The sequence below is a fragment of the Atta cephalotes genome, assembly GCF_000143395.1.
Source record: "Atta cephalotes unplaced genomic scaffold scaffold00003, whole genome shotgun sequence".
NCBI classification, from domain to species: Eukaryota; Metazoa; Arthropoda; class Insecta; order Hymenoptera; family Formicidae; genus Atta; species Atta cephalotes.
This window is the reverse complement of record NW_012130067.1, coordinates 2,086,929-2,104,593: the sequence shown is the minus strand read 5'-3', so window position 1 is coordinate 2,104,593 and position 17,665 is coordinate 2,086,929. Positions and strand designations below refer to the sequence as shown.

The window sequence follows — 17,665 nt, the reverse complement described above, 5'->3', positions numbered from 1 at the left end:
TTTATAAACAGAAAGTTCAGACGAATCCCGAGAAAAAATGTTATATGGACATATTTTATATATAATTTTACATAATTGTATATAAAACATGTCAATTTTTATATAATTATATATAATTGTATATGAAACATTTTTTCCCAGGATCCCATTCTCTACAACATTTTTATAATAATGTTCTTTTTGGGTTCATTTTATATTAGTGAGTCATTTGAAATACTTTGCACATCTTTGCTTCACAAGTAACTTTTTGTAAACATTTAAAATATCTTAAGCATTTTATTTAAGTTTTTTTTCTTAAATTAAATGAATTTTAAGTGTATTATAATGGTGAGTATAATATCGAAACGAATGACAAAAATGTTGTCCTTGGTTATTTAATTGCTGTCATACATCGAGGTTCTTCGATGACAAATGTTTGTCTGGCAAGATTTGCATGTGAATAACTTCGTGCCGGGATATTAATCCCGCCGTTCTATGTGCTAATAATGCCGTTCTCCTATTATGCAGACGTATACTTGACGCATCAAGTGACAATGGCCATTTAAACGGAATCTGAGCTTCCTCACTTCCGCGAAATTATCTTGCCCTTCTAAAATTGTTTATTTCTTATTCCTTGGTATATGCAAATAAAATATAGATACCCCGAGACACCAATCAAGATTTATTCTCTAAAATTGTTTTAACTTAATATCCAAAATTTTTATAAAAAATATAGAATATATATTTTACAGAATGAATTTAGTTCATAAGATGATGTCTTTTAGAACACAAGATGTCGATGCGTAATAAGATTTATTAATTCTAATGTCTTATACATTTCGATTCAGCTTCGGAATTCAGCTTCCTTTTTAATGCATTAAACAATGCATTAAACGACATTAAACGAAATTCTTCATTGAGTTTCCTGATGCACTGTACAAATGTAATCGATATCTCATTGTTAACATAATTAGAAAAAATCAGTACTGACAAGAAATAATAATCTAATACATTAAAGTCGTGAACAACTATTAATTTGAAAAACTTACATGATATTTGTTAAGCTTATAAAATATACGTGTCATCTGTATGGACGTTACGATACATCTAAACAATGCTAAGCTAAAGTACAAATCACGAGTTAAAGCAAATAACAGAGATATTGAAGAGAGGAAAAACTCAGTTATTTTCAAATAAAAAGTCATATGCTTTATTTAATAAATCTGTGTCTGATACTTTAATGTATTAGATTATTATTTCTCGTCAAACTTATTTTTTTCTAATTATGTTAACAATGAGATATCGATTACATTTATACAGTGTATCAGGAAACTCAATGAGTTCAGTTAAGTACATTGACAAGGATCCGAAGCTGGATCGAAACCTATGTATAAGACATTAGAACTAATAAATCTTATTACGCAGTAATCCTGTATTTGGCTCCAAAAGGCATCAATTTATAGATTAAAGATTCATTTGTAATGAGCCTATTTATAACTAATATTTGATTCATATTATATTTTACAGAATTTTCTTAAATATTTAATTCTTAAGATGCTCGATTCTTAATTAAATACTTTTGAATTGATTGATTACTAAGTATTTTAAAATTGAAATAATTACACTTCTCGCATCAGCAAGAAAACATTTCCTCTCAATATCTCCTAAATTAGAATATTAACTTTTCTGGATTATAATATCAATAACGATTGATCCATATGTCATCGAAATTGCGAAAGAATTAAAAATTTGGCCTCCTCTAAAATAGCCAAGTCGGGAGAATTAATGATTCATAACAGCGGCCTCGAGATCTTGGTATCGCACCTTCGAGGTATCAGAGAGATACTAGGCGTAAATCTGAGGTTGCCATCACCCAAAGTCCACGGTTATCAACGGATGACCCCGATCATTTCCGGAATCACTTCCTACAGCGAATACATCCGTGCGGGTGGGGCACAGATTTTTTTCCATGTGGCGTATATAAAAACGAGAACGACCCGAGTGGTTACGTATCATTCGTGCTTGTTGTCGCATGACTGTAAAGGTATCTAAAAGTACCTAGACTTTGTATTCCGCGATACTTCTTATTTGATCCGATTGAATGTCGATCATGCCGTGTGAACTATTAGTTACCCTCGTGTGGATGCTTCTTGTCGTGACATCGTTGACGTTTGCGTGGCCGAGCTTTCGTCGGGACATCTTCGACAACGCCATAGACGGTCCTGGTGGATTGATTGCTCATCTGCAGAGTTTTGGCAGTTTACTCTACAGATATCCGAGCAATGAAACTGGATCGAAGGTAGCACAGTGGCGCGAGGATATGGATGTAAACCCGGAGGAGTTGGGCGAATACGTGGAAGGAGACATCCTATTTCCGTCGAACATCGGAAGAAATGGGCTTGCAGCAATCTCTGCCCGGTGGCCCAATGGCATCATTCCCTTTATAATTAGCCCTTATTTCAGTGAGTAACTTCGAGAATCAGACACCCTATGCACGAGAGTTTCCTTTGCTTATTTTTTAGAAATTGCGCATTTTGCAGTATCTCATGTCAAAATCATAACATATTTATTATTACTAAGTTATTTTATTATTTCCTTTGATAATGTCGAGTACGAGATTGAAATTGAATATTCAGATAATTTCCTGAAAAAACTAACGCTAAAAATTAACGCCAGTTAACCTTTAGTACACAATTGGATCATTCGTGTCTTGTATAACATTTCTTTTCTTCGATTCGAAAGCTAAGAGTATCAAATAATTAATTATATACAATTTTTTCAAATACACAATCTTCAAATATTTTCTAAAGATGTTAAAGCATATGTGAGAATAACTTAATAATTTTCGTATATTTGTAATGAAAATTAATCTCGAACATGAATGACCCATCATGTATAGTTTAAAAATCGGAAAATCATTATGTATACTAAGTTAATTATATTGCATATATTAAATCGATTCTTAATTAAATACTTTTGAATTGATTGATTATTAAGTATTTTATACTTAGTAATCAATCATAACTAACATAACTTATGATTTCTCACTCAACAATAATTATAATATATGAGCTATATAAAAAAAATGTAATTAACGTTTTTCAAGAAACACTAAGTTAAAAGAAAGTCAAAATGACTTATTTTGATCACTTACTTTTTGATAACTCATTTAAAGTCAAAATGATGATTTTTTGTTACAAAATTTGACTGTTTACAAAATTTGACGTTAAGAATTAAAATAAAATCATTTTTATGTTTTTTGTGATTTTCAAGAGTTAAATTGGTGTTTGCTGGTGTTGGGTTAAGTATTTAAATAGCTTTCTGAGCAATTCTTGAAAGCTCTCTCCTTTATCACTTAAGACTGCTATATTTTTGTCCTTTCATTCGTATCACAGACGCTCAGCAGCAGAAAGTTATATACGACGCAATGGATGACTATCACAAGTACACGTGCATCAGATTTAAGCCGTACACGGGAGAGGAAAGCGATTACGTCAGAATCACAGCCGGTAACACCGGATGCTGGAGCAGCGTGGGTAGGATCGGTGGCCGGCAGGACATAAACCTTCAGGTTCCCGGTTGCCTGACGCAGAAGGGCACGGTGATACATGAGCTGATGCACGCCGTTGGCTTTTTGCACGAACACAGCAGATACGAGCGGGACGATTACGTGGATATTTTGTGGGACAATATCTTGAACGGTGTGTACTCGTATCCCACTCACAAACAATAAAACTGTCTAAAAGAAAATATAATCATGAGATCTAACATTCTTTTGACATACTTTCTCGCGTCGCTTTGGTTTTTTTATATCTTATCTATTATTTTTTAAAGCTAAAGAATCTTGAAAATTGATTGTTTCTGATGAATGAAACTAAATTGAAAATCGTTTTTGTCTATTTATATTAATATTAATAGTATTTAATATTATTCAGTAATAACTGACAGAATAATTTAAATAATATACTGTTTATTTGGCATTTTTTACTTATATGATTTGTGAAATTTCTATCGTTCTTTATGGTAAGGATGTTTTAATGGACGTTTTAATGTCAGCAAGATGCCATTAAAACGTTACTTTATTGCTTGGATTATAGCATGAGAATTGCCTTATTATTAATATTTTCAATATTAAATATGAGCGATAAATATTCCTTGTATCTCAAAATTTTAAATTGACTTTTTATACACAACACGTTGCGACAGCAAAATGCTATTATTGGTTAAAAATTGTTCGTGACGCACTTTCAGTCAGTTTTCGAAAATTTGAATCTCATGACATTTTGCTGTCGCAATGTGCTATGCATAAAAAGTCAACTTTACAGTCATTGGTCTAATAACCAGCCGAGGTTATCTCTTCTGCATAAAATTTTATTTTTATGAAATTCTGTTTTTATCACGTGCGTTATGCATGTAGGTCACACGTACAATTTTAATAAGGCTCCCCCGGAGATCACCCATGCCTTTGGAGTCGGTTATGATTATGATAGCGTGATGCACTACTCATCGACAGCATTCTCCAAGAACTATCAATTAAAAACTATCGTACCCAAGGTAGGCAATTCTTATAAACATTGTCATATGTATTGTCTGTGTCAATGCTTTATCATTAATTATATTACATGAATAGTTTGATTGATGGACAGAGCTTATGCAGACAAGAGTTATTGAATTTGCCAGTTTAATAAAAAAAAAATACATTTTGCGAGTTTGCGAATCATGAAAACTATGTTGTATTGTATATTATATACGTATCTATATGTTTCTATGTATCCGTAGAGACAATTGAATGGTGGAATATTGGATATTATTGGCGGAATATTCCAAGGAAATAGCGAGATAAAGCTCGGTCAGAGGCAGGGCTTCAGCAAGAAGGACATTCTGAAAATTAGGAGGATGTACAGATGCGGCAAACGTACTAGCATAATCAATGATGACTATCAGTACTGATGAATGAATACTGGTGATTTAACGTCTTCGCACGTGTTAATAAAAAAAAATAAATGTTTGATTAGAGAATTAATTACCTAATAAGAATCTTTCCGTAAAAAAGAGCATCTAGTCTTATGTGCAAAGGATACGATTATTTTTTTTATAGACAATATGTGAACAATTAGTATAAACAGTATTATTATATGTTAATATAATTATTAATCATATATCTTAATATTGATAATGAATGTGTACCTATCTTATAAGTTACATATTACAATATATAAATGCATCATCCTTTCTTACTGAATTTTTTAATCCTCCTTTGTTAATCAAATATTAATGGAATATTAAAATTTAAGAGCAATAGTAAAGAAAACATACTGAACATTATCGATTAATAAAGAAAAAAACTTTACGTAATTCATACTGATAAAATATATTCAAATAGATGAGCTATATCGCGATAAAATATTTATTATTGATATATTATTTTAAACGTATTTTTAGAGTATAATAACAAAATTATTTGCTAAATTTATTTTTGTAAAAGTATAGATAAATATAGCAAATACAGATAAAGAAATATATCGAATGATATATTTCTTTATCTGTATTTCAAATATTTATTAAAAGTTATACGAGGGTCGTTCGAAAAATTTTGAGCCTCAACATGAAAATAACATTATTCGTCAAAATCATTTTAGTACTACAATCGTATTACATTAAATTAGTATAAAGGCTATGTGAGTCAGTGGGCAAATTAAATTAAAATTATTACAAAAAACCTTGATCATACATAAATAAATTTATGTATGATTAAAATGTACGTTTCGATTCAATTTTGAACCATCAGCGTGAACCTTTCATGATATATTAAGAACTAAATTATTATAATTTGATTTAATTTATTATTTTATTTGTACAAAGGCTTTTAGTCTTTATACTAATTTATTGTTTTAAATTTGAGGAGTTTATATATTAATATTTTAATTGTTACAATCGTACATGTTTTGCAAGATACTTGTGAAAATTGTAGTATTTTAAATCGCTTTATTGTTTGTTAATTATTGTTTGAGAGTGCCAGTCGATATCAGTAAGTGCTTTCCATTTGATGATACAAGTCGACTCAAGTATTATTCTTTGTCACTCTCTGAATGTCAAGAAGGATAGAACAACGCTTATGTCGACTTGGGTTGACTTGTGTCATCAAATAAAAAGCATTTAATGTTTTCGTTTAATGAAAATCAGTGTCCTCTGAGCATTTAAGCCTAGAAAATAGGAAAAAGTCGTTAGGGATCAGATCTGATGAATACGGTGGGTTAATTAATTTGAACCGCAATTTGTAAATTTTTGTTATGGTGATCGTCAATATTTGATTTGTTCAACAACTGAGCGTCCAAAATAGCTACAATTTTCACAGATTTCTTGCAAAACATGTACGATTGTAGTACCAGAAGGGTTTTTGATAAATATTTGAAATATAGATGAATATAGCAATCATTCAATTGTTCATATTTATCTATATTTCTATAAATAAATGTAGCAAAAAATTTGAGATAATATCAAAGATAATAATATCATGAAGATATCATTTTTGGAGAAAAGATAATATTAATGTCGTGTTCGACTTTTTAAATGTTTCAGATAATACAAACATAATTAAACGCATACTTATTTTATTCACTTGTAATAATAAACTTCTCTTGTTTAAAATATTATAATAAAAAGATATTAAAAATTTGCATTTATTTTATCATACATATAATTAACTCTTTGTTTTTATGTTAGAAACTGTTGTTGTACTTTCTGTTTACTATACAAATTTTTATTTTATAATATTTTTATTTTATTTTATAATATTATAATTAAGAAGCTTCTCATGTTTGATGAAATATAAGACAAGTCTATGTAATACAAATGTTATAATATCAATAATATAATAAATATAAACAATAATATAATAAAATAATATCAATAATATCTAGAAAAAATTTCATTGACTCTTACCGTATCATTTTGAAGATTTAATTCTAAATGTATAGAATTTTACACTACAAGTTAAAGGTATAATCTTATTCTGTAGTTATTCTCTTTTAAATTAAGATAATTACGTATAAGAAAGCAATTTAAAAATCATTATAATTATAAAATAAACACTTAAGTTTATTCCCGTAAAGTTTCATTTAAACTGACCGTATAGTTTACAAGAAATTTATATTTTTCAATGAAGAAAGCTAGAATATATGCGTATACATCAAATGGACGATGCATATACATCGAATAAACATCTTTCATTTTCATCATTTTGAAAATATTTAGTAACATATAAAAACAATAATTATGTATGGCATAAGATATTGTTAATAATCTTTTTATTCCATTATTTTAATTATTTTATGTATTATTATGAATAAACTGTCTATTAAACTAGGAAGTAATGCGAGAATCTCCTTAATTTGATAAAAATGTAACTGTGAATTACACTCATCATAAATATCAAACATTTACAGATATTATATGTATATTCGTTGACAAAGATCTATCTACAAAAATCAAAATCGAACCAAATGTACAGTACTAACACGATAAGATCGTTTAATTGAATATTCATGTTAATCAAAGAAAGATCGTAAGCGTCAGTAAGTATCATAGTAAGTATCAGTTTGTATCATAGCATCTTTAATACGATATTTATTGGCTATCTGAAATTAGATAGGAGGGACAGAAAATTTTTGAGATAAAATATATAAAAAGGGAAACGATATAAATCTCTATTACCGCATTCGCTTTCGTCGTCATTATACAGTTAAATCAGTAACTTACTGATTTAATGTTAATCATGTCAGGTCTACCGTCAGCGTGGATGCTTGTCGTTCTTACAACATTTGTGTCGGCGGTTCCAATCTCTGACGTAGAAGATACCTTACAAGCCCTGATAATTCCGGACAACGAAACGGGAGTTAAAGTATCACAATGGACCGTAAATATGAACATAAATCCTGAAGAATTGGGCAACTATTTGGAAGGAGACATCATGATTGCAAAAAGCCTCACACGAAACGGTGTGAAAGATGAAAGTCTTCGTTGGTCTAATGGCGTTATTCCTTACGTAATCATGGGTAACTTCGGTAAGTATTTTGAAAATTCATGCTAACGATCAATTTGTTTATTCATCAATCCAATTATTCCATAATGTGTTAGAAATAATTATACGGGAGAGATCCAATTTAACAAGTATTAATCTTTTCAAATCATTTATCAATAAATAAAATATAAAATAAAAAGCATTGTATGCAATTGTAGTTCCATATGACTAGATTATGTACAATGTACAGTCTTTTATGCATACAATATTTTATAAGAACATAAGTTATACAAAAATATTATATCTATGTTTTCATTTCAAATGTACAAAATGTATATATTATAAAATATATACATTTATAATATTTTTTAGAATAAGATAAAAAAAATTTTTTTTTATATTTGATAATTTAGCTTATATGTATATATTACATTTCAAAATAATACATTTCAAAATATCCAGGATTATAACATGTTGCAAGCATTAATTTATTTTCAAAATATCTATTATTCCCATTCTTAGCAATATATTAAAATAAAATAAGGTAATAATGTATTTATCATTATTAAATTATTTTATGATATTGCCAATGACAAAATATAAATAAAAATTTCAACGAAATTTTTAACAAAAATAATCTGGAAATGATAAACGTCTTTCTTTTTTTTCTTCTTACCATGTTCAAAATTATTTTATTATTTTTTTTATTTGATAAATTTTGTATCGTAGATTACGAACAGTTGAATCTTATACATGAAGCAATAAAAGAGTATGAAAAGTATACATGTATCCAGCTTAGACCGAGAACAGACGAAGAGGATTACGTCAAATTTGTTAGTTATAATACTGGATGCTGGAGCTACGTTGGCAAGATTGGTGGTGAACAATCAATAAACTTACAAATTCCTGGTTGTGTAACGAAAAAGGGTACTGTAATACATGAGATTATGCACGCTACTGGCTTTTGGCACGAGCATACTAGAGATGACCGAGATGATTACGTGACTATCAACTGGGATAATATTGAAGAATGTGCGTATATTCGTAATTTAACAATAAGAGATTTAAAATAAGAGATAACTTTCTTGAATAAATATTTCAAATTATTTAAAAAATTACATGTAATGTCTTGTATTATTTTATTTATTGATATTTAATATTAACTAATTTTATAGTAGTATATCAAAATAATGTATGCCATTTTTCCAGTTGGAAAATTTTTTTTGTATTTATTTACAGATTGATTCATGAAAATTTCTAGGAATTTTCTGTCGTTTAAGAATTATTGGGTTGTCCGGAAAGTTCGTGCTGATGTTGAAGGAAACGCAGATGATTTAAATTTTAGTATACATTTATTAAATTATATAGGTTAAATTATATAGACACGAACTTTCCGGACAATCCAATATTAATTGCTTACAATAAAATAATAAACAACTGTTTATATAAATATTATTACATGTAATTTATTCTAAATGCTGTAATAATTAAATGAAAATATTCTGCATAGCTACATTATAAACTATTTTTATTTTGTGTATCTAGCAAGCACGCGTAATTTTGTCAAACTTTCTCCAAATATCATCCAAGATTACGACATCCCTTATGATTACAACAGCGTGATGCATTATTCAGCATACGCATTTGCCAAAAACCCTATTATAAAAACTATCATTCCCAAAGTAAGTGATAATTATTTTTTTATAAATAATCTCTATAGAGTTTATTATTAGTTACATTATTAAACAGAAATAAATTCGAGATATCGATTTGCCAATTTAATATAGAAAAAAGGAAAACTTGTACATACTTGCAAACTACACGCTGCATCGAATTATATGTATCTATTGTGTGTTTATTTGTTAAAACAATCTTTGTAATGACATTAATGATTTTATTATTGAAATTTTCAGAATCCGTCAGCAAAAATCGGTCAGAGAGACAGACTTAGCGAATCAGACTATCAGAAAATTAACAAAATGTATAACTGCAATGTGTGTATAGTATAACTGCAAGTAAAATAAAAGCTTAATTGTTATATCAGAGATCCGTACTGATGAATAAATTATGGCTGCTGTCATGATAATGTGAATAAATAAGTGTGAATGAATAAGTATAATAAATAAGTACAAAAATTAAAACTGCGTTTTGTCCTTATTTGCGATTTTTTCCAAAACGAAGCAAAACCGAGCATATCTTAAAAGACTTTCTTTCTTAGTTCAATCTTCTACAGTCTACACATACAGTCTACACAGTCTACACAGTCTTCTAAAGTTTTCACATTTAAATTTAGGATATCCTGTATAAGAACATATTATGGTTGATTTAATAGTTCTTTTTTCTATGCACATTTCTATTGTGTACATGAGGTGTGGATAATACACAATTATTATTTATATTGTTTATTTTTGCAATTTTATATATTACCATACAATTTAATTATTATCAATCATTTTATATAAAAAAAATTACATTTATCGATTAAAGATAAAAATTATATTTATTGATTAAATACACAATTTTATTTATTTTTTTTATTTTATTTATTTTATTTATTTTTAATTATATTTTTATATTTTACATAATATATGTTTAATTTATATATGTAATCAATTTGTTTAATAATCTTCAAGTTAAATATTTTTTCGTTTATCGTTTTTGTCAGAAGTATATATAAATAAAAAATATATAAATGAAAAAATTATTTGTCAATTATATATAATTATTAGTAAAAGATATATGACCATTATATATAATTATGGTATTATTATATATAATTTTTGATATTATTACTAGTTTCTTGGAAATATTGATAAGATTATGCGGAAGTGGGTGGGAAAACTTTTGCAATAAAATATATAAATATAAAAAAAACGTATGGAATATCGTATTACTGTCTTTGCTTTCATTCTCATAGGATCATAGATAAAACGATATATATAACTATAAATATAGATAACTTTCTGAAATTTCATTTACCGACTAATCATTTACACTTAGAAGTTTCTTGTCTTCACAATATTTGTATTAGCGGAAACGATCCTTTATATAAAGAAAGGTATTAGAATTGACACAATAAGGACTCCAAATAAGGAAACAAGAAACAAGAAATGCAACAAAGTAATGCAATGAATCAAGGAAGTTAATGTAAATCTTAAGGAATTGAGTGACTATTTGAAAAAAAGCCATGAACATAAGAATTAATTTCAAAAGAAAGATGTTTGAAGAAATTTCAAAAGAAAGACGTTTGAAGAAAATAAGTCCCACGTTTGCATTATTGCCATCGTAAGTAATAGTAATTTAGTAATTTTAGTAAATATCTTTGATATTAAAAATGAGAAAGCATATGTAATTAAATATTAAAATGTTATCTTGAAAAGTTTTTAAATTCTTGACAGTAAAAATATGTTATATAGTAAATTCCGGCTATTATACATATATTGACATATTAACGCCATGATAGTAAAACTATAGGCTACTAAATGAATGATTCCATAAATAATTATTAAAATTTGCTAATAATGGAGATATTAAGAGGAATATCATATCAATAAAGCTTTTGTTCGTTTTTTTCTATGAATTGTGCTCATTTTTCATTTTTTTAATGTTAATTAACATTAAAACTTGATATAATGGAATAATTTAACAAAATTATTTTTTGTGACAAATTATTTTTTGAGAAAAATCTGTAAGAAACATCTACTCTAATTACAGTTACTTTAAAACAATGTTTTGCCGACTTGAATAACCATTGGCTGCGAAAAGCAGAAAAAGCAGCTTTGCAACTGTAAAATTCTATAATATGATTATGTCCTGCCCTTAGTTCCTAATTAGATGTAAATCTGTATAATCTAATCATATTCAAGAATTTTACGACAGTTGCAAAGCTGTTTTCTTTATTGAAGCCATTGTTTGATTGCGCATTGAAGATTTAAAAATAAAAACATAAGAAATGTGCAATTTTAGATATTTCATTTTTCATGCAATTAAACAAAAGTTTTTAAATGTTTAGTTTTGTTCGCCTAATATTTGTATTATTCCATTATTTAGAAGAAAAAGCATAATAAAAAAGAATTAAAAATCAAAGTAAAATAATTTACAAAATACTGCTTTATAATAATAAATGCTCTGCCAATAAAGTCTCTTCTTTTTCTTTTTACGTTAGGCGTCATCGGAATATAGAAAATACTTTGTTTATAATACTTTACAAGAAAAAGAAAAATATGTTTCACATTATGAAAAGATATATATTACAAAATTTTTATTGCTACGGTTCGTGTATCTCAAACTAAACAAAATAATAAATAATATTTAATAAATTAAGTTTTTATTAGGTGCGACGTATATACCGGAGTATCCTAAATATTCGAATTGATTTGATTTTTAATTCATGGACGCACAATCTATGTTTCATTAAACTTTGATAGTCATTTTATTAAAAATACAGAATTTCCCAAGCTTTTATGAAGTCTACCCACTCAATGCCTACACTGAAACATTTTATACATACACACACACGTGTGTGCGTGCGCGCGCGCGCGCGCGCGCGTGTGTGTGTGTGTGTGTGTGTGTGTGTGTATTAAATATCTTCAGTGCGCATTTCCTCACATCTTCTGAAACTGCATAAAATCTATTTACATTTGACAAAAAAATATCGCTTATTGCATTGGGAGGATTTCCAATTTTATTGTAATCCATATTCTATATTCCTTATTCTATATTCAAAATCTATTTTATATTTTATATTCTATACACATAGAAGAACGTCAAAGTTCTATGATATTTGATGAACACCGACAGTTTCCGCTCTATGCATTCGAATGCACCCTTGTAATAGATTAAATATTCAAGAAATTATTTGCGATTAAATATCATATAACAGGTGGTATAATTATGCAACTTTACGACTAAACAATACTGTATTTCGTGACATTTAATCACGATTAACTTCTTGAGTACGTGATCTATTACAAGGATATATCCATATGTATGTAGAACGCAAATTACGTAAAACATCATGGAGCTTTGACGTTCTTCTATGTATATAGAATATAGAATATATCGATTAAATATAGAATAAGGAATATAGAATATGGAGTGTAGTATAAATTTTTCTTCTTTTTTTTACATTATTAAGTCTTTGGCCTGTTTTACACCTTTTGGATATGCTTGTGGTGTCCATGGTTAGCTGATTATTCAATTACCACAGCGTATGGGATACTACAGTTTTAATATCGGTTCCGAAAGGCGGATTTTTCGAGGGATGTTTCTGTAGGCAAGGATATTCTCGGAAGGTTGCCGGCCTTTTTCGAGAGGAGACACGAAAGCAAATATTTTGGTTCCTACTGGAACGAACCCGGGATCTATGGCATGGTAGACTATAGCGCTGTCTGCCATGCCAAGCTCGCGCTCAGTAAAACTCAATAAAATTAATATTATATAAAACAAAATCGAATATTACATACATATTATATGGGAACAAGAAAATTATTAAAATTCTAATATGCTTTTTTTTAATTTTATATATTTACGTTTTATACATTGTTTTTTTACATCATTTACCCTTGCAAAAAGAAAAGGTTATCTGTTTTAAAAAAACAACGTAGTTTTTTTGTAAGTATTGATTATTAAAAAAATTACAGGGACGCATTATATGTTTCGCAATGGAATATGTCATAATAATGCCTACAATTATAAACTATGATGTCATTGTTTTTTCTTAGAAAAAGAATTTTTGAAAATTAAAAACAGCTACTCTGGAAAAAATGTTTCATAATTATATATAATTATATATAAAATTGATACTTCATATATAATTACATATATCATATGTGCGTATATAACATATATATAACATTTTTTCTCGGGTAGATGCACACAATGAAAAAAGAACCGTTTATAGATGTTATTTAAATGTTAATAAATTAGTAATTAATAAGTTTTTATAGATATAGATATAGATTATGTAGATATAGATATCTACTATTAAATATAATACATAATAATTTTATATATATTGGATTGTCCAGAAAGTTCGTGCCGACTAACCTATATAATTTAATAAATGTATACTAAAATTTAAATCTTTTGCGTTTCAATTTTCCTTCAACATCGGCATGAACTTTCCGGATAACCCAATATTATTTATTTTTGGAATGATATATTATCATTTAGTTTTAATTACTATATTATTTGTTTTGTATATATAGAAAAATTGTATTTGTTAATTAAAAGTATATAATTTTATTATTAATAATTGAAATATCATCACATATATATTTTTAATTGTGTATGTTTAATATTCTGTGGGAAAAACTTTTACGAAAAACTATATAAATTAAAACAAGATCTTAGAAATTCATAGTTTTTCGTAGATATTTGTATTGAGATATTTGTTTGAAAAAATGGGAAATTCTTCGTCCTTTTCATACTTTTTAATGAGTTTTTATAGAACATTTTTCGTATTTTATATCATAAAATAAATGCCACTCTACGTCGCACTACAAATATCTATGAAAAACTAAATATTTTTAAGATTTTGTCTTAATCTATGTATTCTATAGTTTTTCTGTACTTTTTCGTAAAAGTTTTTTCCGTCAAGATATTTTACATATATTATTTTTATAGATGAAAATATAGAATCTAAAGAAAGATATAGAATCTAAAAAAAAATAAAAAGAAAATATAGAATGAGACAAATTATACATATATTTAAACATAAAATTTCCGATAAAGAAATAATCTAAAAATCCTCGCAGCATTATATAATAAACTTTAATATACACATTGATATAAGTCCGCTAGCGACTTACAAGGTGCAAAAGTGCCTTCCCGCTAGATGATTTTTTTTAAAATCAATTATAAATATCTAACTCGTACTTTGTAACAAAATATTATGATAAAAACGGTCAAAAACATGAGTAGCTATTATCTTAGATGAGGGAGGTAATATCTTAGATCATTTATTTAACAAATGTATATAACTATTGGGTAAAACATTTTACTCAATAATTTCTTGTTTTTGAGATATAGAAATTTGAAAATATCGTATCGCTTTTTTATCTAGTATGATTTGATTATATAAGTATAAAAGCAGAAACATGTATCTCATATCATATCATTGCTCTTGTAATGTGTGTAAAAAATTATAATTGTTAGCTGTTACTTCATATATGTATTCATATACACATACATATATATACATGTTCCCAAATATATATATATATATATATATATATATCGCAATTGGCATTGGTGGTCTGATGGCGTTATTCCTATCGTAGTCGATGGTGATTTCGGTAAATATTTTCAAAATTAAAACTTCAGCCTCCCCCCTAAAAAATATATTTTGTAATAAATTCTTTAAAATCAATTATGTTTCATAATATATTAATCTCGAAATTCTTTAGAGAAATCTCACTCTAAGAAAATTGAGCCAATTGAATTGATCCCCGGGAATTGAATCCCGGGAAAAAATGTTTTATATAAAATTATATAAAGTTATATATAATTATTCTATATAATTTTATAACTATAAAACATTTTTTCTCAAGTTATCATTGTGTGTAAAATTGTATTATTTTATTTTTGTTTACTCATAGATGAAAAAGAACACGAACGTATACATCAAGCAATAAATGAATTTAAACAGTATACATGTATAGAAATTAAAGATAGAATAATGAAGATAAGTATATCAAAATCAGTAGCGATTATTCTGAATGCTGAAGCGAGATTGGCAGAAAAGGCGGTGAACAAAAAATGAATTTGCAGATTCCTGAATGTTTAGGAAAGGATGTTATCATGCATCAGATTATGCACACCGCTGGCTTTTCTCACGAGCACACTAGACCAGACCGAGATAATTATGTAGAAATCAATTGGAAAAATATTCAAGAAGGTATTTATTCAAATAACAAAAGTGTAAAAGGATTAATTTTTTTAAATAAAAGTATTTTAATTTAACCGGAAAGAGACCCAACTGTCCCCATCTGATTTTAATGAGCTTTTGTATGTTATTTTCCAGAGAAAATTTTTCTTTTAGAAAAAAATCAGTTTTTCTCTTTCGAAGCGAATATTGCTGGAACTGTAAGAGATAGAAAAAAATTTTCAAAATGAAGCTTGAATGAATTCAAGAGTACTTTAGAACTATAATAAAAAAATTTTAAAGGGTAATTATAATTAAAAAAATCTAAAGAGTGTTTTACCCCCTAAAAGTGCGTATGGACACGTATAAAAAAATACGTGTCACTTATTTTTGTCTGGAAAATAACATACTCAAAAGCTCATTAAAATCGGAGGAGGACAATTGGGTCCCTTTTCTGTAAGTATATATTTTTAATGCAGCTATAACTTTGTAATTAATTTATCGTTTAAAATATCTAGATAATTTTCAAGTCGCTATATTTTATTTATATACATCTATATTTTTATTTATATACATCTATAGTTTATATATCGCTTCATGAAAACCTTCTTTTTATTGTTCAATAATTATTAATGTTTTAACATTAAACAGCGACTTCTTGTGTAAAAATAACCTTATTTATAGTAAATGCTTGTAATAATTGATTGAAATTATTTTGTTGATTTATGTTATGAGTTTTTTTTACCGTATGTATTATGCATTGGCATTTTCAGATGCCAAAAAGAACTTCAAAAAAGCTGAACTGAAGTGGAGTGATTTTGACATTCCTTATGATTATGACAGCATAATGCATTCTTCAGTATACGCGGGCGCCGTACACGATCACGTAAAAACTATTATCCTCTTAAAAAAAGTATTAGTTTTATAAACATTTTATTATGACTAGCATATGTCTGTCGTTAATTCCATTATCGAAATACTTTAATTATTAGATTAGAAAGAACAAAAAGTCGTAGAAAGATTTTTTAAAAATAATTTTGTAAGGAAAACTTCAAGTTTTCACGATAGATAGTCGAAAATGTCATAATTTTTTTGACACATGGTAGACATAAAGTAAGAAGATTTTTCCCTTTTTTAAACACATAATTCTTTTTAGTAAAAATTATCAAATTCACATAAACTCAAAAATTATAATAACCTTTTGAAACGAAAGATTTCAAGCTTTTAAATCCTTTTTTAAATTTAAATTTTGTTCATTTTTGACAAAGACATTGTATATATAATTTCGAGCTAAAAGTACAAAACTTGTAAACAATCTTATTACAATATTATGTATAAATAAAAGTAATTTTTGTAGTTACATTAAGATTATTGTTGAATATTTTCAGGATCCAAACGTAAAAATCGGCCAGAGAGAACGTCTCAATGTCTTGGACGTTATGAAGATAAATGTAATGTATAATTGCTCATCGGAGTCACACAATCAAGTTATGTAGAAATCATCCTGGAATATTAAAATAATTCTCATTAATTTTGCGATGCTGAAAATGCATAAATAAAAAAATTAATCTTAGCTAATTTTCATGATATACTAACCGTAAGTTTGAAAAATTTGAGGTTAATATAAAAATTAAATGATATCACTGTTCAACACCATTATAGAATATAAGTATGAACATTTTCGATGTATTTTGCCTGCTAAATGTGAATTCGTTGTCCAAATTTGACGTTACATCACAATTTTGAGAAAAGAGATCAAAGAGATATAAAGAATGATGATTTTGATAGTTTTCATGACA

General features: G+C 27.3%; 2 protein-coding genes across 2 annotated transcripts; both read left to right on the top strand.

The window, feature by feature from the left end:
* The first annotated feature begins 2,080 nt into the window (after nt 1-2,080).
* Nucleotides 2,081-4,929, top strand: LOC105625238 (zinc metalloproteinase nas-4-like). Its single transcript, XM_012206582.1, has 4 exons — nt 2,081-2,441; nt 3,375-3,680; nt 4,397-4,533; nt 4,759-4,929. The coding sequence occupies exons 1-4, from the start codon at nt 2,081-2,083 to the stop codon at nt 4,927-4,929; spliced, it is 975 nt and encodes a 324-aa protein (XP_012061972.1).
* Nucleotides 4,930-7,753: 2,824 nt separating this feature from the next.
* On the top strand, nt 7,754-17,362 carry LOC105625727 (high choriolytic enzyme 1-like). The gene is given in 6 exon segments (XM_012207049.1): nt 7,754-7,988; nt 15,238-15,297; nt 15,601-15,675; nt 15,678-15,899; nt 16,640-16,779; nt 17,255-17,362. Coding segments are annotated over 6 exon segments (840 nt in total).
* Nucleotides 17,363-17,665: the final 303 nt, after the last annotated feature.